The 23,996-nt window shown below is 41.6% G+C and overlaps 3 protein-coding genes across 16 annotated transcripts in view; all 3 read right to left on the reverse strand.

Annotated features, from left to right (window-relative positions):
- The window catches only part of MFF (mitochondrial fission factor), a 35,835-nt gene extending 19,390 nt beyond the window's left edge, over positions 1 to 16,445 (reverse strand). For 7 of the 13 annotated variants that reach the window (XM_040450837.1, XM_040450836.1, XM_040450835.1 and 4 more), the window contains exons 1-4: positions 10,913 to 11,052; positions 10,602 to 10,822; positions 9,362 to 9,531; positions 884 to 972 (exon numbers count right to left, since the gene is read on the reverse strand). In XM_040450837.1, the coding sequence (XP_040306771.1) occupies positions 884 to 972; positions 9,362 to 9,531; positions 10,602 to 10,822; positions 10,913 to 10,962 (530 nt within the window). In that variant the 5' untranslated portion in view covers positions 10,963 to 11,052. Of the gene's footprint in view, positions 1 to 883; positions 973 to 9,361; positions 9,532 to 10,601; positions 10,823 to 10,912; positions 11,394 to 11,771; positions 11,950 to 12,761; positions 12,874 to 16,257 lie in introns of those variants that run through there. The other 6 variants (XM_040450828.1, XM_040450826.1, XM_040450824.1 and 3 more) reach the window with 5 other exon arrangements.
- On the reverse strand, positions 14,055 to 16,996 carry LOC121014266 (uncharacterized). The gene is made up of 3 exons (XM_040450347.1): positions 16,991 to 16,996; positions 15,673 to 16,326; positions 14,055 to 14,532 (listed from the first exon to the last, which is right to left on the reverse strand). The coding sequence occupies exons 1-2, from the start codon at positions 16,994 to 16,996 to the stop codon at positions 15,688 to 15,690; spliced, it is 645 nt and encodes a 214-aa protein (XP_040306281.1). The 3' UTR covers positions 14,055 to 14,532; positions 15,673 to 15,687.
- Positions 16,997 to 20,978: 3,982 nt separating this feature from the next.
- The window catches only part of COL4A3 (collagen type IV alpha 3 chain), a 138,925-nt gene continuing 135,907 nt past the window's right edge, over positions 20,979 to 23,996 (reverse strand). For both annotated transcript variants that reach the window (XM_040450823.1, XM_040450822.1), the window contains exon 52: positions 20,979 to 23,420. In XM_040450823.1, the coding sequence (XP_040306757.1) occupies positions 23,336 to 23,420 (85 nt within the window). In that variant the 3' untranslated portion in view covers positions 20,979 to 23,335. The remainder of the gene's footprint in view (positions 23,421 to 23,996) is intronic.

The raw sequence follows: 23,996 nt of genomic DNA on the forward strand, positions 1-23,996 counted from the left end.
TTGAAAGAACAGACTCGTATTTTTGGAAAATGAAATGGATCTAACAATTCGATGACTCAGTAGGCAGAGAGCTAAACAATAATCCTGGGAAGTAAAGCAATTCGCTTGCCTGTGCTTACACTGGTTACCACGGCTCAGTAGAAGCAGAACGGGGCGCCTGGGGGGCTCAGTCGGTTGGGTGTCTGACTTGGGCTCAGGTCATGATCTCACGGCTGGTGAGTTCGAGCCCCGTGTCAGGCTCTGTGCTCACCGCTCAGAGCCTGGAGCCTGCTTCTGATTCTGTCTCCCTCTCTCCCTGCCCCTCCCCCACTCATGCTCTGTCTCTCTCTCTCAAAAATAAACAAACATTAAAAAAATTTTTTTCAGTAGCCGAGCTGGAAGGGCTAGTTCACAATCTTATGACCAACTGAGTAACTTGAAAACAAAGACATTTGCTTCAAGTGTTTCCTTTTGTTTTTTTTTGCTCCGATCTACACCCTAGGTAAACATTCCCGAAGGCTGCACAGAACTGAGCGCTAACATTTATCAACTTTTCCTAAGTATACTTTATAGGCAATTCCCAAAAAAAGTAAATCAGACTTTCAGAATTCTGTCATATGTGTAGAAGTGGGGAATGTTACTGGAAAACTCCCATGACGTATTTTAAGGCTCTAAAAATAACTGCAAAAAATGGAAAACTGATGTAAATGTCAAACAGATTTCAAACACGTAAAAGCAAATTCTTTACTTTTCTCTCAGGTTCTTAGGCACAAAATGCACACTTCTTCCTCTTTAAAAAACTATTTGAGAGTTAAGAAAAAAAGAAGTAACTTATGTAGAAAATGACAGGACACTGGATGTTGAAAACTTATGCAGGAGACACGTTTCCCCGTGTTGTACTCACATTGAGTCAGCTCTGAGCAGCTGTCCGTTTGGGCGAACGGCATTCTCACTCATGGAGCGCTCTCTTTTTAGCCTGCCAACTGCACGGATCTGTTCAGTTCGGCACAAAGACGGGGAAAGGAACAGAAAAGACTGTCAGGAGCCTAGCAGAGCTACTTACCATCCAAAGAACCTCAGTCCAAGGCTATTCACAAAACTTACAATTTACAAAGAACACAGAACCAAGAATTGTTGCTAAACAGGAGTATTGAAAACAGGTTAAAAAAAAAACAACCCTACTTATTATCATGCGGATAAACTTAGGAATGCTTATTCACCTCATGAAAAGGTACTTCTGGTTTCTATTTAAGTATCCACATTACTTGGTAAGATTATATGTCCATTTACTAGAATTTAAATAATACACTTCCATTAATTAAGAACACTTTACAACAGTTTTTAAAGGCACGTATTTTATAGGAAATGGGATGTACTTGTGTTACAAACAAATGTTCCAGGCTTCTGGGGCTAAAACAAATTCAGATTTGGTTGGATATGTAAAAACTAGACTGAAAAAAAAGCTAACGCTAGCTTAAAGGTTCCGGCATTCCAGAGACCTCCACAGTCTCCCACCCCACACACTCTTCTGACAAAATGTATCACTGACCTTTTCCATTAAGGGGTAGGATTTATGTTCCCTTCCTTTAAATTGGGTGGGCTGGTGACTGCTATAGAGATGATGCAATGTGGCTTCTGAGACTAGGTCATAAACAATAAGGCTTCTGACTTTCTGCTCTAGGCTGTTCAAGTTTGGAACCATGGCACCATGACGTGAAGGTGTCCAGGAGTCCCACAGAGAGGCCGTGGGTAGGTGCACCAGTCAGTGACCTTGGCTGGGCTGAGTCCCAGACAACAGGCTGTATGGACAGACGTGTGAGTAAGCTGGCAGAGGGCTGCAGACTCCAGCTGTGGAGTCGTCCCTAGCTTTGAGACTTCCTCGCTTAGACCCAGATATGGTAAAACAGAAACAAGCTCTCCCCACGATGCCTGCTGCACCTTCTTAACGTACAGAACCTGTGAGCAAAATGAAATTTTTGTTTTGTTTTAAGTCAGGGTGGTTTATTACACAGCAATAGAACAATGGTAATCACTAACTTTCCTGTTTGTTTAGGATCTTTTTTTTTTTTTTTTTTTTTTTTTAACTAGAAACAGCTATGGCAACTTCATGGTTTAAAAAAAAAAAGTAAACTTTACTGTAAAGGACAATTGGTATGTGACGCAATGGACTTGAAAGCTAAGATTTTAAAAAATACAAATCAGTATCTAGTGATGCTTGTAAAAAAATCTTGGGAGTAGATAATCAGGTTACAAGCACCTTCAATGGAGAATAAATCCTCATTTCATGCCAACAAAACTGAAAACCACAATACGCAGTGTATAATTTCAGAGAATGGTTTAGATCTGGTCATTGTTATGAACCATTGACCCACTCAAACAAAGGAAAAAAAAACACTTCTAACAACAGAAAAGGGGTCAGGGTGGAGCCTACTGGAAGAAAATTGAACCAAAAATAAGAAATTTGAACCAAAAATAAGTATTATGTTATTTTTAAAATATATTTTTAAGATGTTTATTCATTTTTGACAGAGAGAGAGGGAGAGAGAGAGAGAGAGAGAGAGAGGAAATGCAAGCAGGGGGAGAAGCAGAGAGAGAGGGGGACAGAGGATCCAAAGCAGGCTTCAAGCTGTCAGCATAGAGCCTGACGGGGGCTCGAACTCCTGAACAGCAAGATCATGACCTGAGTGGAAGTCGGATCCTCAATAACTGAGCCACCCAGGGGCCCTGAAAAATGAGAATTGCTTTAGAGCTACATATCATATACACACATGGTACACCTCTGTCTCCCTCCCACACACACCTCCACAACCAAGTACACTAAGCACACTTCATTCACAGAGAGCAGTACCGGGTTGATTGGCGAGGATCCCACTGAAACCTGCCTTCCTGCCCACGGCACGGTTGCACCTGCCTTCCCTAGAGAACAGCCCTTCCAGGTTACAGTGATCAAGGTGAATTTCCTACTAAATCAGAACCATTCCCGCTGCTGTGCTATAAAAACTAAGATTAAGCAGGACAGGAAACGACAGAAGACAAACATTATGTCTATAATTTCAACACAGCCTGGAAACGAGAAGATCCTAAGTCTGTTATTTTCACCATTTGAAATTTGATTTAAATAGAACTTCACAGGAACCCTAAGCTTGATATTACTGCCATATCGGGAAGAAAAGCAACTTCTCACAAAAGCATGTATCTGTTATGCCTTCGGATGTGACCAAATTGTATGCTGTAACTTTAACCAAAGCGCGTAGACACTGCCTGAGGTGATAAGGAACACGATCTTTGAACAATTTCCACATTTAGTTCAGTCATGGCGGTTGTTTCTTCAATCTAAGGCTTTTATTTTAAAAACTTAGGGTTTTTTCCCCCAGCTTTATTGAGATCTAGTTGACGACTCAGGGCTCCTAAACCTCATTCAGAACCAACCAGCACGGATTACCCATTTAAAAACTTGTATTCACTCCTGGAGCTGAAAAGTAGTTTCCTAGCTTCAGGTAACTTCCTGGAGAGGTTAGGTCACAGGATCTTCTGTGCCTGGTAGTAAGGCTTCAAATTCCCCCCTAATGTGTTTATAAATTCTGAACAAATGAATAAATGAATGTCCTCTAGGCCTTTGTTTGCTGGTTCTTTTAGTCCATTTAGAGCTGACTGCCCTTTTAAGAACCTGCTCAGAGGCCTTAGTATTTTCCCTTGTACTGATCTCTGTTTTAAAATAACAGCTCAGAGACATGAATCTGTGAATTGTCATGGGATTTTTACTGGAAGAGGTGCAAATACTTCGTAAGATGGGCTGAACATCCCTCCTTCCCAAACATGTTCACTGTGCAAAATGTAAAATAACGAGGTTTGGAGAGAAGAGCTGAGATGGCGACTGAAGGCCATGGGAGGGAACATGGAACATGTGTCCACAGTGAACAGCTCAGGCCTGGGCTAAGAGGGCCAAGAACAGTGGCCACACAAAGGATCTGAGTGCACATCTCTGAACTGTCCACGGATGAATATGTATACGTATATACAATTAGGTGATTCTCACTTTTTCCCTCTTCTCTCCCTTTTGCTCCATTCTGCTCAGACCCAGGCCTCTTTCCACAGGAGGGAAAAGAAAAGGAAGCTAAGCAAACCGTCACTGAATGGTGATCAGTCCCACATTCAACAGCTTCCGAGCTAATACAGGACCCTTTTAAGTATTCACTGAGCGCCTAGGAGTCCTTCTCCATTTGTTTTAGGATGCGCCATTTGACTGGGTTACTCAGTACACTTCAGGTCAACTATGTTCTTTCACTTCCCAGCCTCAAGGCTGTCCTATCAGTTGAACTGGACCATCATGTAGCACTGACAGCCACCTGCGATTTTAACAGACCTAGGGCTTTTGTGTTAACCCTCATGAAAGCTTCTTGGGCGGATGCTTTCCAAGTGTAATCCTGGATGAGGTTTGTTCTGGCTGGATGTGCCTTTCCTAGTCCCTGAGCTCCAGCTGTACACGTTGTATGTGGCTGCTATCAAATGTGGCATCCTGCGGATGCCATCTGATGATGCCTTGGACGTACTTCCTTTTCTGAAAACATTCATTGTCTTCGTTCTTCTTTTCTAAGACCAGGTCAGAGTTTATACAGGCCAACTGATTTTCCCCTCACAGGGCTTCTCTGACTCTTGACATTTCTTGGGTATGTTGGGATTTAGTGCTTTTGCAAAGATTTACTGCAAAAATGGATGGCATTCTTCTACTTGTCTTTCTGGAAGTAGGAGTTGCCAATTCAGGCAAAAACTCTTACTACCTGTCATTAGTCCAATCTGTTTTCTCTTTCTACTTCAATGGCCTTCTCACAAAGCTCTTGCAATTATTACATTTGACCTTTTCTTTTTTAAAAAAAAAAATGTTTATTTTTGAGAGAGAGAGAGAGCGCGCGCACACGCATGCACATGCGCAAACAGGGGAGGGGCAGAGACAGAGGGAGACCCAGGATCCCAAGTGGGCTTTGCGCTGACAGCACAGAGCCCGATGGGCTCCAACTCACAAACCGTGAGATCATGACCTGAGCTGAAGTCAGATTCTTAACCGACTGAGCCACCAGGTGCCCCCACAGTTGATCTTTTCAAAGAATGTTGTTGTGACTGATAGGATATGTTGACGGAATCCATATCTGTGACAGGGTTACGCCTCTTCAAGGCAGCGTCAAGCCTTCTTATTTTCCAACTCTTTTTCTTCATACGTCTTTCTTTTTGTTCTCTGGAAGATCTCCTCTCGCTGTCTCCCATTTGGACCCCGTTTTGAGGAGGGGTGCTGTTGGTGTCAAAGCCCCCTCCCTCCTCACTCACACTGCCTGATCAATGCTAAGAACACAGAGGACCGCCTTGGCTTGGGTATTTTGCAGTTTGCTACCCAGATCAGTTTACTGCTCGGTTCCTTTATTAGTTTCTTATAGGAAGAATCATCAAAGCAGTGGTCTGTCCCACAGTTGCTTCCTAAGTACTGGGACCGATCAGGCATATTGAAAGGGTTCATCAGTTTCCTCTCTATCAGCCAAGCCCCCAGGTTTTATAAACCCTGTCTGTGCTGGGGGATTATCCGCTTCACGCTTGAAGCCCTCTTGCATGGGTTCCCTTGGATTCTTCAAGCCAGTTTAAGAATTCAAGTGCTTACTTTCTGCAAACTTATCCCTCGTGTCAGATACATTTTAGACAATTTCTATAGCCTTCTATATAAGCCACCTTCTCATAGCCTCCTTTCTTGCCATAGGCCACTGGTTCTCAACTGGGGGTGATTCTGCCCCCAAGGGGACATTTGGCAATGACTAGAATTTTTCCCTTCTTTTTATTGTGATAAAGCACACATAACATACAATTCGCCATTTGAAACTACAAGACAGTATACTTAATGGACTCACAATGTACAACCATCACCTCTACCCAGTCACAGAATATTTTTATCGTTTACTGTCATAATAAAAATCATTTATGATTTTCATCATATTCCCAGAAGGAAACCCTACAGTGATTAAGCAGTCATTCCCAATTCCTCTTCCCCCTCTGCCCCAATCCCCTGGCAACCACTGATCTGCTCTCTCTGTGGATTTGCCTCTCCTGGATACTTCATATAAGGGGACTCATAAAATTCCATGAAAGTGGAATTCATAAAATATGTGGCCTTTGCTGTCTGGCTTCTTGATGAAGCATGATGTTTTCACGGTTCAACCATGTTACACAACGTGTAAGTACTTCATTCCTTATTACGGCTGAATAATATTCCACTATACGGATATACACTTGGTGTACGTATTCATCGTTTGATGGACATTTGGGTTGTTTTCACCTTTTTGGCTATCAGATACACTGGTCTCTAATGGAGGATTCCACTGGTATCTAGCAGACAAAGATCAAGAATGCTGGTAACATTCTATAGTGCAAGAGGATAGCCTTCATCACAACAAAGAATTATCTGGTGCAAACGTCAACAGTGCTGAGGATGAGAAACCTTGGCACATGCTATAAAATGACTACTAGAGTAAATGATTCAGGGGAATCTCACTTGATAGATTCTGACCAGCATCCGAAGGAATCATCAACGTGATGAGCACTCAGGGCTTTAAAGCCCTCCTCTTTCAATCCATCTTCTAGAAGTAACTAGAACTCTGGTCCTTTCTCCTTTCCCTCTGGTCAAGAGGTTGACTGTCACAAGAGCCGCCTGACCATTCTATGGACTCAAAGTACACATCATTACCTTTGCTCTCCTTTCAACAGGCAGCTGATACTGTCTCAGAAACTCCTCTCTCACACCTCAGGATTTGGCTCCTGCCACACGATTTCAATTTTACAGCAATAATATTTAAACGTTATTAGAACATGTGCTAAACACACTACGTGCATTATTATACTCAATTCTCGTAATAATCTTAAGCACTTGGCATTATTCTGATCTTTCTTTTAGAGATGAGCCTTGGAGTTGTTTAATAATTTATCCAAGGTTATGTCATTAATAAGTAGCAAAGTCAGCCTTCAAAATCAGGTCTAATTCTCAGCTGAAGTTTTTCACTCCAATGCTATACACTTTGGACACTTATCACATGTGACTTAATATCACAATTATTGCAGGAGTAAACATCACCTACGCTTAAAACCTAGGTCTACTGGGGCGCCTGGGTGGCGCAGTCGGTTGGGCGTCCGACTTCGGCCAGGTCACGATCTCACGGTCCGTGAGTTCGAGCCCCGCGTCAGGCTCTGGGCTGATGGCTCAGAGCCTGGAGCCTGTTTCCGATTCTGTGTCTCCCTCTCTCTCTGCCCCTCCCCCGTTCATGCTCTGTCTCTCTCTGTCCCAAAAATAAAATAAATGTTGAAAAAAAAAAAATTAAAACAAAAAAAAAAACAAAAAAAAAACCTAGGTCTACTGAGGGCAATTCTGGGAAACTTTGTTTCCTCACTCAATATAAAAGCAATCACTCAGGGGTGCCTGGGTGACCCGGTCAGTTAAGCATCTGACTCTTGGTTTCAGCTCAGGTCATGGTCTCACGGTTTGTGGGTCTGAGCCCCACGCTGGGCCCTGCAATGATAGCATGGAGCCTGCATGGGATTCTTCTCTCTTTCCCCATCTCTGCCTCTCCCTCTCTCTCTGCCATTCCTCTGCTTGTGTGTGCTCTTTTCCTCTCTCTCAAAGTATATAAATAAGCTTAAAAAAAAAGAGTAATCACTCAGGAAAGTGCCTGACTTGCTTTCAATCAGTTATTCTCACCAAGTGCGCAGTAAGTATCTAAAATAGTGAGAACAGAAAGATCAAGGGGAAAACAAAACTCGAGAGTAGTAAAGGGAACGTTTCCCCCTGGTAGAATCCTCACTCCACGACGCTATTATCCAGGCAGTAATTTCCACTGGGCACTTTTGGGGGGCCAGGAAGCAGGGCCTCTCTCTGATATCTTTTGTCTCACTTGATATTCATACCTTTCATTATTCTTTGCTATTAAGAACTTTGTATTGGGGAGCCTGGGTGGCTCAGTTGATGAAACGTCTGACTTCAGCTCAGGTCATGATCTCATGATCCGTGAATTCAACCCCCGCATTGGGCTCTGTGCTGACAGCTCAGAGTCTGGAGCCTGCTTGGGATTCTGTGTCTCCTTCTTCTCTCTACCCCTCCCCCACTCACACTCTGTCTCTGTCTCTCAATAACGAATAAATTAAAAAAAAAAAAAAAAGAACTTTGTATCTTCTGAGAATGTTGGGGTCTTTCCCTGCACTCATGCCACTATGCAGGAACTGTATCTCTTTGAAAAGGGTCTTACACAAAAGCTCAAAGAATGTTTGTTACATATAATTCTACAAGTATCTTAATGTCCTTCCACTGTGGGAACACTCAAATGTAGTGCTTTGCACCAAGCACAAATCTAGAATGTCCAAACCTGCACCTATGAGTATAATAATCTCAGTTACCTCAGGAGAAATTTCCAACCTAAGAAAAGGCCATACTTAGTACTAGGAAACTGTACTCCCTCCCCTGGGTCACATGGATACTTCACCCTCCTTGAAAGGACTAATATGAAAAATGACCACAGGCAATGCACAACACGAAAGTTCAGAAGCTACAATATAAAAGCTACAACTATAAATATCATCACAGAGAAGAAATTTTACAAGATTGGCCCTGAATCAATGGAAGAGGCAAGATCTAAACTTTGCTCCTAACAGCTTATTAAGTCCCTCCTGCCATATTCAGGTCAGCAGGGCTATTACTGTCACAGGTACACCAGCTGAGTGGAGACGTCTTAGCAAGCTGGGAGAACAGGTAATGCCAGGGAAAAAAAGAGCTTTCTTTCCCTATTTGCCAGACTTCTTTTGCAACAAAGCGATATGTTCATTTCCTATGCTAGTCTTCTCATCTTTTTCTATATTGCTAAAGGTGCAGCACCTAGCCATAAAACCTCTTCCTTCTAGAGGCGCCTGGATGGCTCAGTGGGTCGAGCATCTGACTCTTGAATTCAGTTCAGGTCATGATCTCATGGTTTGTGAGCTCAAGCCCTGGGTTGAGCTCTGAGCTGACAACACGGAACATACTTGGGATTCTCTCTCTGCCCCTCCCTTGCTTGTGCACTCTCTCTCTTTCTCTCTCAAAATAAATAAATAAAAAACAAACAAAAAACCTCTTCCTTTAGACCATATGAACGTTAATGATTTCTAAAAAATTTCCATTCTCCTGAAACATAACATCTAAATCTAAAAAAATAGCATAATGTCTTACTTGGGTTGTCTATAAACCACAATCTATACTACTTAACGGTCCATGTGGAAGGCTTTCATTACATATTGCTAATGATAGGATTTATAGCCTTTAATCCTCTTTACCATTTGCTTTTGTCTAGATTATTTCAAATTCAGTTCACATTAAAACTCTACTTACTTCTTCATTTTGCGGGGTTGCAGGAGGCCTTTCTAAATCCAGAAAATCTAGCGGTCTTTCACTTAGTGTTAGTACACGAGGCGGGGTTTTCAGTGCCAGAGGTTTAAAAGGAGTTGACTGTATAAGGTCAAGATCCGCTGGTCTTGCAAATGGAATGTCTTCATTATTTCCTAGGAGTAACGAAATAGAAGGGAAGGAGGTTTTAAAAAGAGAGTGGTTTTATTAAAGACTATCTGCCATTACACACCCCCTAGAATGTCTAAAATGAGAAGACTGATGGTACAAAGTGTTGGCAAGGGTGTGGAGCAGTGAAAACTTTCATGCATCACTGATGGGAATATCACAGGGTACATACAATCAGTTTCACAAACAGCATGACAGTTTTCCATAAAGTTAAACACAATTTACAATATGACCTAACAATTCCACTCCTAGGAATACGAAAACCCACGTCCTCACAAGGACTTGTATGGCAACACTCACAGCAGCTTTAATCCTAACAGTCCCAAACAGGAAACAACCCAAATCTCCATCCGTAGGTGACTGGATGAACAAACTGGGGTGTATTCACATAGTGGAATGCTACCCAGGAGTAAAACGGAACGAACAACTGATGCATGCAAGAACTTGAAAGAGTTTCAAAAAGCCTGGAACTGAGGGGGAGGAACTAAATGAGATGGGGCACAAGGGTACCTTTCAGGGTAATGAACATGTGCCATAGCTAGACTGTGGTGGACAGTTACAGGAGCATATACGTTGGCCAAAACTCATCGAGCCGTATGCTTAAAAGTCACACATATTTTTTTTTTTAATTTTTTTTCAACATTTATTTATTTTTGGGACAGAGAGAGACAGAGCATGAACAGGGGAGGGGCAGAGAGAGAGGGAGACACAGAATCGGAAACAGGCTCCAGGCTCTGAGCCATCAGCCCAGAGCCCGACGCGGGGCTCGAACTCACGGACCGCGAGATCGTGACCTGGCTGAAGTCGGACGCTTAACCGACTGCGCCACCCAGGCGCCCCCACACATATTTTATGTATGTAAATTATGTCAACTGGTTGCATTATTAAAAAATATTGTTTGAAATTTCGGCCTATTAGGACAGAAATTTTGCAAATACTGCCAAGTTGTATTTCCCAGCCCCTTTCCTAAACAATAGTTTGAAAGACCCAGAAGTTTTCATAAAAAGCCAAAAAACAAAGCTTTATCCGGCAACTTTACAAACAAAACGTCAGGTACCTGCCACAACGATCCTCTCTGGAACCTGCATAACGACGCTAGCATTCGGAGCTCCTTCTTGGAATCCTTGCTCCAGATCAGCATTTGGTGGCGCTACCTTTAATCTTTCCGGGACCCTCATCTGCTGACTAATACCTTCGGTGTATTCCATTTCATACTGAATTCGACTAATTTCCGCCATCTCAGCAGCGCGGGGAGAAGGAAATGCTGCCCCACTCACTCTGTGGGCAAGAATTTAAAGATGGGAGGGGGTGTGTGACCACATGTTACGATGCCAGTCTTCCTAACACGGCCAAGTTAGAAGACAGTACCTTGTGGGAAGAGCAGAAAGGGCCTTCTCTTTTGCAAGTACAGAACACATACAAAGCAAAAACAAAAGAGCGAAGAAAACAGTTTCCTCAACAGAATGCCTTCTCACTTTATCAGCTGAATTGGCACCTTGAAGACACTGCTTAGGAGCAAGTTTTTAAATCAGTGTATAACCACAAAACAAATGCGCGTGCACACACACACGCACACATGCACACACACACACTTCCTCTCTTTCTCTCTGCAAGATATGCATGCTGCTTATAATTCAAAAATGTCTGAAAGAAAACTTAAATTAAAATCTCCTAATCAATCATTTGACAGAAAGCTGCTAGGATTTTCCAAAAATGAAATGAGAAATTGCTGTCATGCATGAAAAAAATAAAACCTTTTAATGATGAAAATCAGATTCATAAAGTAAATAAGGCTAATTCTCAATTTACTTTAAAAAACGTAGTCCCCTAAAAAGCACAAAATACAAACTAAAACTTCTTTTACTAAATGTATACCTGGTGACCGAGATGCAATGAACATCAAATATAGACTCTGTAGCAATAAATCCTTAACGGATGCATTCATTTTGGGGGAATCAGAAGCTTCACATTTATGTGCAATTAATACTGTATTTACATGTATATTTTTAAAAAGCATAACATGCCTTTAAGGGGAGAGACAGTACCGACGCATGGAATAACCTTCTAAATTAGAGAAGGACCCATGCTTCGGGGAAATGCCGAAGAAAGTTCCCCCCATACACAAAGTGCTGGTGAAAGTATAAAAGATCAGCCTATGGCGATCAGCTTTCAAGCCACAATCTCTCAAGCCTATAATAGCAGCTCAACTGAATAAAATGCCACTGACCTTCCTACTGGTATATCACTGCTTGTTCTTTCACTCATTTGCAACACAGTACATACACATCTGGAATAGCTATTAAAATATTGCTACCCTGTGGTTCAGTTTACTTTATGCAACAATTCCCCTAGAGATCTGAACTTTTTTGGAGGTGAACATAACAACACCAAGACTGCTTTTCCAGCTGTAAAAAAGAAAGAATAAAGATCAGTATTTCCACAGTTCATTTTATTACAAAAAAAAAAAAAATGAATAAAAGTAAATATCCACTTAAAATGATCTACTAAGACCTGATCCACAAAACCACTTTTCACATTTCTACTAAACAGTTATTCTATGTCTGAAAAATCATGAAGATGGTTTTATGCACAGTCACTATTTTATGATTTTGCAAACGGGATAAAGCTAATCAAATATATAGAAGAATGTGAAGTCAGATTAAAAACAAACGTCTTGCCATAAAACTCCTTTAATCGTTATATTCTGAAGGGGAATAAAAGTCCTTTCCTTTTTTAAGACAAGCACAACACAAATGAAGAAATCACGACGAGAATGTAAAGGTCAGAAGTAAATGTACTTGACGTGGCCTAAAAAACCGATGTAGAAGTAATGGTTTCTTTAAAAGGAAATGACTTCAAAAGCCAAAATATACTGAATTTTCAGCAAAAAGTATTATATATAAATCAAGGGCAATAACAATTAAAGACCGTTATACCTGGGGTAATTAAAGGCCAGTCATACCTGGGGTATCTCCTAACCTGCATGTCAGAGATATGTTACTACCCTTGACCAACCTCACTCAATGAGACGCTGAGGACAGTTCTTGGAGGTTGCTTAGGGAGCAACAAGTTACTTAGGGACAAGCGGTTAATTAGTAATTACGACTGCTAAACTGCTTCCTTTATTCTTTACCCAAAGGTGTGAACTTTGAGGATCTGGCATGCAGATGGCTCAAAGACTAAGAAAATAGAGGCAAAAGACAAAATTTTTACTCACAAATGTGTACCAGTGGCTGCTTGCTATTCGGCACTATCTGCTTCTGTGGTTCATATTAAATCCTTTAACTTCCTTCAAGGTGCCTATGCTGGATTTAGAGCCACTTTTGTCCCTAAGGGAGAAAAACAGGAGTTAATTGAGAAGCGACATGATACCAACGTTAGGGACGCATTGCTGGAAATCCTCTAAGTGATAAGTCACCAAAGATATACAACCTTACATTAAGAAGCCAATAATGAAAGAAAAAATTAACAAGCTCACCACCAAGTTTAGTCCCACAGCCAGGGCCCTACAACCATTCATCAGTTAGTGCAAGATAAAATAAAGAACTGTCATCATTTCTGATGTGAATTTAGAAAGATGTGGCAGATGAAAAGCATTTAAATATAAAAGAATCTTAACAATTATGTGTAAATGCATATACACATATAAAGAAGGAACAAATGTATCGGCTAAATTTTCATTCAGCTATTTTTATTCAATACGTAATTTAATTTCATATTTACTTAATTTCATTCACAACTTTCCTTCAGTGTTTGAATTTGAACCAGCAATACACGCACATGCAAGAACACACAGAGAAAATACAGTGTCCCACCAGATCCTATCCTATAACCACCCAGGTCCCCACGGGCAACCTCTGCTATCAATTTTTGTGCATCTTTCTAGAAGAGAACCTCTTGCAATTCTTGGGTGCAGCTGAAACACAGTAAAAGCTTATCTTCAACTATGATACAGAAAAGACATATCTCAAAAGGATTATCGTAATGTGACATTATAAATTGAAGTTTTATAATAATATGCAAGGGCCAAAGATAACCAAACAACATTATATCCCTGAAATGTGCTATTGGCCCCCCCCCCCCCCCTCCGTTTACTGCATTTCAGTCTTCTTACTGGCTTTCCACTGGTACATCCCACTGAGCCTCAACATTTCATTCTATAGCAACATCTGGTCTTAGGAGAATCTCTCAGTTTGTAAAATATCACAGACTTAGATCATAAAGGTAGACACTGAAAAGACAACTTCTGGAAAAAGCCACATTCTCCTGCAGCCTATCTGAGCTACCTAAATTTAAAAAGTAAATGGTCTGGGGTGCCGGGGTGGCTCAGTCGATTAAGACTCCGACTTCAGCTCAGGTCATGATCTCACAGTCCATGAGTTCAAGCCCCGCGATGGGCTCTGTGCTGACTGCTCGGAGCCTGGAGCCTGCTTTGGCTCCCTCTGTGTCTTTGGCTCCCTTCTGTCTCTCTCTCTCTCTCTCTCTGTCCCTCCCCTGCTCACACTCTGTCTCTCTCTCAAAAATAAAGATTAAAAAAAAAAAAGTAAATGGAGCTTTTCTAAGATTTAACACTGCACTGTCCTAATTAGATAAGAATCTATTTTTCCCCCCTCATTCATTAGACTATAGCATGTTTGGTATGTTTTGGCAATACATAAAATAAACTTCTCATTTGGAGCTAAGACACTAATTCCTGAGGTTCTGTAATTAGAATCTACTAGGCAACCGGTCCACAATTCTCCACTGTATAACTAAGGAGACCAAATCGCTCTTAGAATCATCGATGATCTTAGACCTCTGATTTCTAAGCCTAGTACTTCCCAAACACAAGTAACTTACCGATTTCATAGTTGTTTTCCACATTCAAACTATACGTTTTCTCTTATCCACACTTCATTCTTCCTTTATCTCAACTTTAAAAAATACTGAATAAATGTGTTTTGAAAGGAAATTTTACATAACTTCTTCAAACCACGGATCTGATGTATCTATACATACATGTAACAAAAACATAACTATTTGAAACAATCCTTATCCATATACTATCTAGAATCAAGTCAGACCCCACTCATGGAAAGTGTCCCAGTTTTGGGACACAATGATTCAAGCTTGACTTTAATCTCTGTATCAGAACACTGGAACCCAGAGAAACAGCCCAGGAAGTCACGGAAACAGCTTGGGTCAAATTGATTGTGGTTGCAAAGCTTTATAAAATGCTCCAATTATTTAAAAAAAAAAAAGTGTCTGGTTCTTTATCACTTATTGTGTGGACCTAGTTTAAGGTTTTTATATAGGTCACCCTGTTTCAGTTCTCTTTTCAAGCAACTAAACAAACGGGTGTATTAGCAAATCAGGGTGTAGCGATCCAGGATTAACTGCAGTGTTTAAAGAAATGTCACTGAAAACTTAAGAAAAACATAAATTATCAAATTTTAAAGTAAGGCTGTGCATCCACAGAAAACAAGTTTCAACACCAGAAGGGAGGAAAGCAAGAGCTAAACTGTGCAATCCTACAATGGGGCAGCCCTATCAGACAGGAAGGGACAGAACACACAATTTCCTTTTGGAAAGAACAGCAAAAAGCAATTCGCACGCGTTTGAAACCCAAAAGATAGCAGCTCCTACACATAATTTAATTATATGGGGAAAGACTACTGAATACAACCAAATCGTTCTAATTCTTTCCAAATCCATTTTCCTGAGGGTTTTTTTCCTTTGGGATCTCATTAGCCGACCAAATTGACAAAGAAACAATTTTGTTTTTTTGTTTTTTGTTTTTTTTTTTTTAATTTAATGTAAGGAGAGAAAAACATTTAAGGTCCTTCCGATCAAGTCTCTCAGTGTTTGCGAGGCTTGAATACAACTGGTTCTACATTTGGGAACAAGGGCCTGGGGCTTTTCTTATCTGCTGCAACCAAAAGATGCCACCACTTTGAAAGGTTCCTCATCCCTTACACAGCGCCCCTCGCTCTAACGACGCAGGACGCGGCCCGGGGTGTTCCTGCACCATCCAAGGGGCCTCGCCCTGCAGACCAAGGTCAGAGGCTCCGAGGAACAGGCGCTCGAGTTTTCCTCCGGCTTCCCAGCTCCTGGAAGGGAATCCGAGAAGCAACTCCCACCATCCACACCTGGGAGAAGGCTGCTTACAAGACGGACCCGGCCAAGGGGCCTCCCGCGGCCGACCAGCTTCCAACCAGGCCTTCCTTTGCGAACACGTCATTTTCCACAAAGTACAAACCAGAACCCAAAACTGTTAAGTCCGTAGGCGGCTGGTTCAAGGTCATACCGAAAGATGCCTCGGGGGCCTTGGCCGGGAAGGATGAGGGAAGACCACAGCAAAGCTCCGCGTTCAAGCTCTCGGGACGCCCCCAAGGTTTCTCAACCCCCTCCCCCAAACTATTTTCTAGCCAGGAAAGTCCACATTTGTGGTCAAAATGAGACCCCGAGCTAGAAAGGCGGGGAGAGGTTAGCCCGAAAAAGCTCGCAGGAGCGTGTGCTGCTCTCCCTTGAGCTCCTCGGGGACCGAGGAGGCGGCAAGGCCCCGAGGAGGAGGAGGAAACGCCAGAGCTCGGAGGTCGGGACTCGGAGCGACCCCATGAACGGGCCGGGGTCACCGAGGGTCCCTCCGCCGGCCGGATGGTCACGGCCGCGGCGCCAGGCCGAGAAGCCGGCTCGGGCCGCGGGTCCCGGATCGGGAAGGCATCAACACTCACCCCTGGGCCCGCTGGAGTGTCTCGGGCGAGGGCCGCCGCCCGCCGGCTCGGGGGGCGTTCGGGTGGGCGCTCCCAAAGGCCGTTGGCCGAGCGCACGGAGGCGCCCGGTCAAAGCACCGGCCGGAGCGGCCCACAGCGGGCCGGCAGAGACGCGAGAACGGCCGGGGCTGGCCCTTGCCAGGAACCGTAGCTGAGGCAGCTTCGTGGTCATGTGACACGGGGAAGGGCGGACGTGAGGCTCACGCACAGGAACGAGGGCAGTGCGACGGCGATACGGGGACATCTTTGTTGAGGGCAAAGAGCGCCAACCGCAGGCAACAAAGCAAGGGCGCGGTGCAAATTGGCTTCACGCTTAAACTTTATTGGAGTTGGTGATCTTCAAGACCCACGTGTCTACAAGGTAAATCTTCGGTAGCCACTTAATATGACTACTTTTCAGAACTATCTGCACCCAAATCTCTGTGGTGTGAGGCCTAATAATCTGTATATTTCGCCAATTCTGGTGGTGATCCACGCTCCAATTTTGATTTCTAGTCGAGCCCTCTAATTATTAGATGTCTTTCTTAACAGTGGCCCCTGCCCCGAGTGGCTCCTCCAATCCTTCAAGATGAGAATGCTGTTAAAAGAGAAGTTAGGACTCAAAGTAGTTAGCAGCCTTGTTTAGCTTTCGGAGAGCCCTCTCTGGATCTAAACCCCTAACTACTAACTTCGGGAAATTCAGTACCATACTCACCGACATTGGTACGGACTGAAGCAAATGACGGAATATTTTATATGCCTAGATTTTAACAAACAGCCCAACAAGGACATACACATGAGTAGGGACTACTGTAGAATCTAAAGATATTCCAGAGATGTTACCATTCTTCAAAATAATTTGGAAAGCACTTTGAGAATTAATGTACTTGGGACCCCTTCACAATACTGGCAAATCATCCTTCCGTAAGAATAGATACAAATGTAAATAACACATCTGTTTAGTCTCATCCTGTCGCACTAGTTCTAGCCAATTCTTCATAAGTGTCCTTTTGGAGTTTTGATCCCAACAGAGTTTCAAACTCAAATTTTCTCCCTCTTCCCAGTTCAGATACCTTCTCCTGAATTTTTTTTTTTTTTTAGTTCATGGCAAGATTATTTTTCCAGTCACCAAGTTTTAGTATATGTGCTGCCGAAGCGAGCACTCTAGTCACCAAGTTTTAAAACTCTGAAGCTCTGAAGTCATCTTTCACTGTCTCCCAAGCGCCCGCCCCCCCCCCCCCGCCCGCTTCAGATTCCCTCATCTTAATACCAACTGTCCACTTTCTCTGTCCATTCTTTTCCCCCTGCTAGACCATTACCCATCATCTGGGCTGATGACCTTTTAACTGGCCTCCCCATCTCTACAATCATTTTTCCCCTCTAATTCTTACTAGAGGCTGGCAAAGAACCTCATTTTACAAACTGTGACATCCCAAATTTGAAGCCCTAGGTTTAAAAGAAATTGATGATTTATAGTTCTCTACAATTCAGGAGTCCATAACAGCAATCCAGTAATTTTTGAAAACACTTGAAATTATGAAATAGCCTGGCAAGGGCAGTATATAAGACACTAGACCTTCTAGGTTACCATTTATATGATCATTTTCTTTTGTCAGAATCTTCACTGGCTCTTATACCAGCCAGTGAAGTACAAGTTCAACCTGGTATTTGAAAGTCTACCTAATATGGCCCTAACTCCTACTACTCCACTTTATTTACCACTGTTTGTGTATGTATGTGTATGTGATGTTTCCATATCCAGAGAATACATATATTCCATATGTTATGTATTCCATGTATATTCTTATATTCTATGTATTCTTGACCACAAATTATTCTCTGAGATAGCTCCATGCTTTCCTGCCTACCCTTATCCATGCTTTTCCTGACACCTGGAATGCTATCGTGCCTTTGACGACCTTTTGCTTCTTGGAATCTTAACTAGCCTTAAAGGACCACCTAAAATATTCCTTGTTTTGTAATTATTTCCTGAAGCCCCCAATTTTTGAATCACTATTTGTTGTTTCTTGTAACACTTATCACATTCTGTCCAGTATTATAATTAATCTATGTATTCGCCTTATTTTTTGTTCTGTGTTGAGATCACAGATGAAGTTCTGTGTTTGAGACCAAGGTCTGTGTCTCACTCATCTGGATGTCTTCTGTGGAGCCAAATAATCTTGAGCATCGTGTAGGTCTTGGGTATAAAGTAATAAGACCCATTTCCTGGTTTGGCTGACAAACTGTAATTCATGATAATTCCAAAGCAACAGTTCTACAAAGTCTTTGGGCAATGTCAGCATTTTTACCTTAGAGTCTGCAAACACCCCGAGAGAGAAGGTCATATTTATGTGAATGTTTAAGATTTAGTCTGGTTATACAACATCATTTACTTTTTACTCCGTGTTTGGTTGTTTCTCACTTTCCAGTAGGCAGAGCTGGGAATAGGGTGAGGTGACCTAGGCACTGTTAATACTCTGTGAGTGCCCTGTCAGTAGGTTGCTAAGAATCCGTTAGAGACTGATCACTATTTTCCTTCCAAACAGGCTTGTAAGTAGAGAGAGGACGGCCACTGTCATTCAATCCTCTAGTTGCCAGCAGTAAAAATAAGTTCATTTAAATAAACATTTTTTTTTTTTTTGGCTCAAAATATTTTCAATTTAGATTTTGGGTCCAGTTAAGAGAATACTTCTAAAATATGTATTTGAGCAAGAATTTTCTTTGTCTTAGAACTATTACTCAGGATTCCTGTTCATTCACCTTCTTCCTTTGATTATTCTGATTGCCATTTAACACAGCCTGAAAGTTCCTTACTTACAAAATTTCATATTTTGCATGTGAAAAGCATTCCTCTTTACTGCTTCTTTACATTTAAAATTTTACGAATATGTTCCCTTGAATGAGGAGTTTTTGTATTATCAATGGGAAACATCAAAACCTATGACCCATAATTTCGGTAATCTATACATTTTCTTAACTGATTTGTAAAAATTTTTTAAACACCCTAATAGAAAACGAGCAAAGATATGATCAGGCCCTTCACAGGAAAACAAAAACAAGCACTAATAAAAAATACTAATAACAAAACAAATATCCATTAAATGTGACAAATCACTGGTAGTGAGAAGAATGTAAATTAAAATGGGATAGGCAGAATTGTAAAGTAACAGCAATACCCAGAATTGGTAAAAGCGTAAGGAGATGGGTGTTTACATTGTTGATAGAGCTTGAAATTCTCACAACCTTCCTGGAGAACATTTTGTATGTATATCAAAGACCAAGATTGTGGGAGTCCTTTGATGCTATAATTTTCCTTCTAGAGATTGATCCTGAGGAAGTAACAGTAAAATTGAAATGAAATACTTACAATAGGGGGTGCCTGGGTGGCTCAGTCAGTTGAGTGTCCAACTCTTGATTTCAGCTCAGGTCATGATCCCAAGGTCATGGGATCGAGCCCCACGTTGGACTCCACATTGAGCATGGAACCTGCTTGAGATTCTCTCTCTCTGTCTCTCTCCCTCTCTCCTTTTCCCCCTCTCCCTCCTTCTGCCCCTCTCCCCTGCTTGTGTGCTCTCATTCACTCTCTCTCTAAAAATTAAAGAAAAGGGGCGCCTGGGTGGCTCAGTCGGTTAAGCAGCTGACTTCGGCTCAGGTCATGATCTCGCGGTCTGTGGGTTCGAGCCCCGTGTTGGGCTCTGTGCGGACAGCTCAGAGCCTGGAGCCTGTTTCAGATTCTGTGTCTCTCTCTCTCTCTGACCCTCCCCGTTCATGCTCTGTCTCTCTCTGTCTCAAAAATAAATAAACATTAAAAAAAAATTTTTTTTTAATTAAAAAAAAAAATAAATAAAAATTAAAGAAAAAAAAGAAATATGTACAATATATTCATAATAAAACTAAATCAAGTGTCCACCAATTGGGGATTCATCGACCTATGTAGTAAATCCATGCAATGGACTGTGGTGTAAATAATGCTTACTTCTTGTCTATTGATGTGAAAATATGTCCATAAAGTATTAAGTTAAAAAAAAATCTGGTAACAAAATAGCATGTTTTTATCCCAAGTTTGTTTAAAAACATATTTACAGGGAAAAACTCTGGAAGGGCATATACCTTATTGATCTTGGGTGAGCGTGACGGGTTAGATCATGGCAATTTTTATATTCTTCCTAAGTTTGCATCATGTGTTGTTTTAACAGTGAATATATATTATTTTTACAACTCAGAAAATTATCTCCATTTTGAAAAAAATAAGACCAGATATCATTTTTTCAATTTTATTTTTAGACAATACAATAAAATAATTTTTAACTATAATTATAGAAATATTAGTACATTACAACATTGTAATGTTGTCAGGATATAATAATATAAAATATTCAATATATTTTAAATATATTTCATTTGGTTACAGAGTAAACATTAAATTAAGTTTAGTTGCAGTAAGTTACATTTGCTGCATAGAAAAATCTTTGTAAGTTAAATTAGCACTGAAATTCAAATTTAGCATTATTGTAATACTTTCATAAATAAGTTAATAATGTTTACCTTGCAAAAAGAGAGACCTCTGAGAAATCCATTATTTTAGCACACTGTGAAATTCCAAAGTTGAAGCCCCAATTTTAAAAGAAACAAGGTATTTACATTTTATCTACAAAGGTAAGTCTGCATAACACTATAAGCTACTCCTAGGCGTCTGGAAAGCGAGGCAGGGGAGCTGCGTTTCAATGGTCAGTCTCAGACGTGTGACATATGGCGGAGCAGCTGTTAATGGCTTCACTGGAATGTAAGGCTTTCGCACAGCCTGTCTTTGTCAGAAGTTAAACACTGATAAGCGGCCAGAGGAGAGGAGGCTTGGCTAAGCGGAGGCCAGTCCTTTGGCTGTAGCAATCTAGGGCTTTCCTGGATTAGTAAAATTAGCCGACCTTCAGGGCGTTTGTGATCTGGGACTTCAAAGAGAGGGACAGATGGAGCTATAGCAGCCAGGGGTGCCAGGTAACTGCCCGCAGAATCTTCTCTTGGCTGTTTGCCTCCAGCACTTGTTCTAACATGGAGTGCTTTGGCAATCGCCTGGAGTGCTTGTGAAAATTCACATTTCTGGGCCTTACCCCCTAGAGTTTCTGATTCTGTAGGTCTGCGATGCCCTAAAATGGGCATTCGTAGCAAGTTCCCAGATGCTGCTGATGCAGCTGGTCCAGGGACCACGCTTTGAGAACTACTGGCTTACAGAGGGTTTGTGGACGTCAGTTAGCCCTCTATGCCATTATTGTACGATTGGGACTGTAGGGTATTTGTAGAGCAAAAAAGTCTTAATATGAGGTGAGTCTACGTAAACTAAGTAAAATGCACTTTATAACGTTCAAATGTACAAATGTCTTGATGGCAGTCATGTGAGCAGCGAAGGATGGGAACCACAGTCACGGTGTGTGCTGTCCTGTGCGGTCACACCTTCACTTCGCAACTGAGACAGAAGCAGTGACCTGAATTTGAATATCAGCACCACCGAGGCCACCTGGGGGGATCAAGAAGCATCTTCAGAACTTGGCCTCAGGATACCTGGCCTCAGATCCATCAGAGAGTGTCACCATCAAGCACAAGTGGTTTCTAGAGTTTTGCAGACCTTTGTTTTCTTAACATTGTTCCTACCTGGCTTCTGCAATGCCTAAGAGAAGCTAGATATCCTGGGCTTTCCCTGGGCAAAGATCTTATTTGTAAACCTTTACAGAGATCTACTGAATTATGCTGAATGCATATAACAACAGTGAAGGACAGTGACAAAGGAAGAAAAGGGGGAAAAAAAAACCCCAGCTCGGATATGTGGGAGTCTTAACGGCAGCAGTAAGTTCATCACCTCTTCTGGATTATCAGGTCAAAAGCAAGTCTCTTTTTCTCCCCCTTACTAGCTATAATTTAGCACCATGCCTGGGACATGGCTTGGTGCTGAATGAAATGCTTGTTCAGTTGAATTAAGTAACCTTGGGAATGTATCAACACACTGAAAAGCAAATTTTAAGACCTATATCTGCCAAACTATACAATTTGTACATTAAGATTTTTACACAACTCTTTCCACACGGTTGGTAAGAATATGTAATATAAAACACATTTTTTTTTTTTTTTTACAAAAAAAAAGAATTAGAGAAATAGCCAGGGAATTAATCTGGAAATGCCCAGGTTAAATGGAATATGAATGGATCACAGCAAGGGAATAATACCTGGAGCCCGATTAGCCAACAAATGTCTTAAGTTTTCTGACCATCTATAGGGATGGGGTTAAAGTGCACATTGAAGAAGTAGTGTCCTTGTTATTTGTGTGGGTGAGCTGGTAAAACGGAAGTGAGATACATCGCAGAGTATGTGTATAACATCAGCCTATTAAAATTAATTCAGTAAGGGTAACCATGGGAACACAAGCAGGTCGTACTGCTGCGGTGAAATGAATTCAGTGGAAAAACAAAGCTTTAAAAAAATATGAAACCCCCTTTTGGCCTTAGGGAAACCCCCTTTTGGCCTTAGTCTTGGGTACCTTTGAAAGGGCCCTAGAATATCCATGAACCTTAGTTCGGTTCTGGTTTCCTCAGGCCTTCCGTTACTGAACGGGTCTGAAAGTACAGTACAATTCATGAGGCTCTATTACTCCACCTGCCCCCATCTCCTTCCTGTCCCAGGGGCTAAAGTTTTAGGGAGGGGTTGGTGGCACAATCTCAAAGCGATTTAGCCTCCCTGAGTCTCAAAGACTGGGCTAGAAGGGGGCAAATCCAGTTAACTTGTGGCATCAAACTTTATACACTCGCCATGGAGCTAGCGCACCGGATACGAATGGAAGATGATCTCAGTGGTATTTTTGGCCAAGTCTGCCTTGCCACGGGAAACTCCATATTTAGATACCCGGATGGCAGAACTGACGTAGAAGAAATGCTTTGTTGTGTGGGGAAACAAATAGAAACTTTGTAGTAAGTCATCACAGAACCATATTGTTTGGTTAGAGAAAACTTCCCAAATAAATGCATATTCTGCACCATTACTTGGTTATTTAGGACAAAAAAGAACAGTTCTGTTTTCTTCATTGTCTTCTCTTCATGCACACCCGACAGCGACTTATTATCTTTTCTAACTCCCCAGCTTTCATAGTTGATGGAATAGGTTTTCTGAAATAAAAGCAAAAAACAAAAAAAATCTCATCAATATAGATAAAAAGGGAATATTTGCTGGCTTTGAGGTTTGTTAATAACTATTGGAGCTCATCAAATTCTATTACAGGAGGTATATTGTTGCGACATTTTATAATGTTGTTGACATTTTATAATTTAGTTGTGTTTCAGCAGCAGTAAGGAAACATAGGCTGTGATGCAAACTCACAAATCCTGTTTTGTAATAAAAACCACGCTTACCATTTAAATAGTCTATATTACTCACAAGTCTGCCAGTGCAGTAAATTAAGAGCAGCAGATCGGTTAGTGGTTTTGTTTGTCACTTGCTAGAAGTTTATATACAAATGTTAAATATGTTTGGTGGTGACAGAAATCACATTTTGGGGGTCTTTATTGGTGCAGTAGTACAAAGCCATGGCTATTTGTTCACTGTAGGACACTTGGCACCGCGAGTGCCAAGGTAAACTGGATTTTGTTGGCATGAGATCTTTCCGATGTTCATCATCAACACCCAGGTAACGAAAATCTAACATGGCAACCTCTGAATAAGTCTGTGATTGAGTCATCAGGTTA

This window comes from Herpailurus yagouaroundi, unplaced genomic scaffold (assembly GCF_014898765.1).
Source record: "Herpailurus yagouaroundi ecotype Mexico unplaced genomic scaffold, PumYag 202, whole genome shotgun sequence".
Taxonomy (NCBI): Eukaryota; Metazoa; Chordata; class Mammalia; order Carnivora; family Felidae; genus Herpailurus; species Herpailurus yagouaroundi.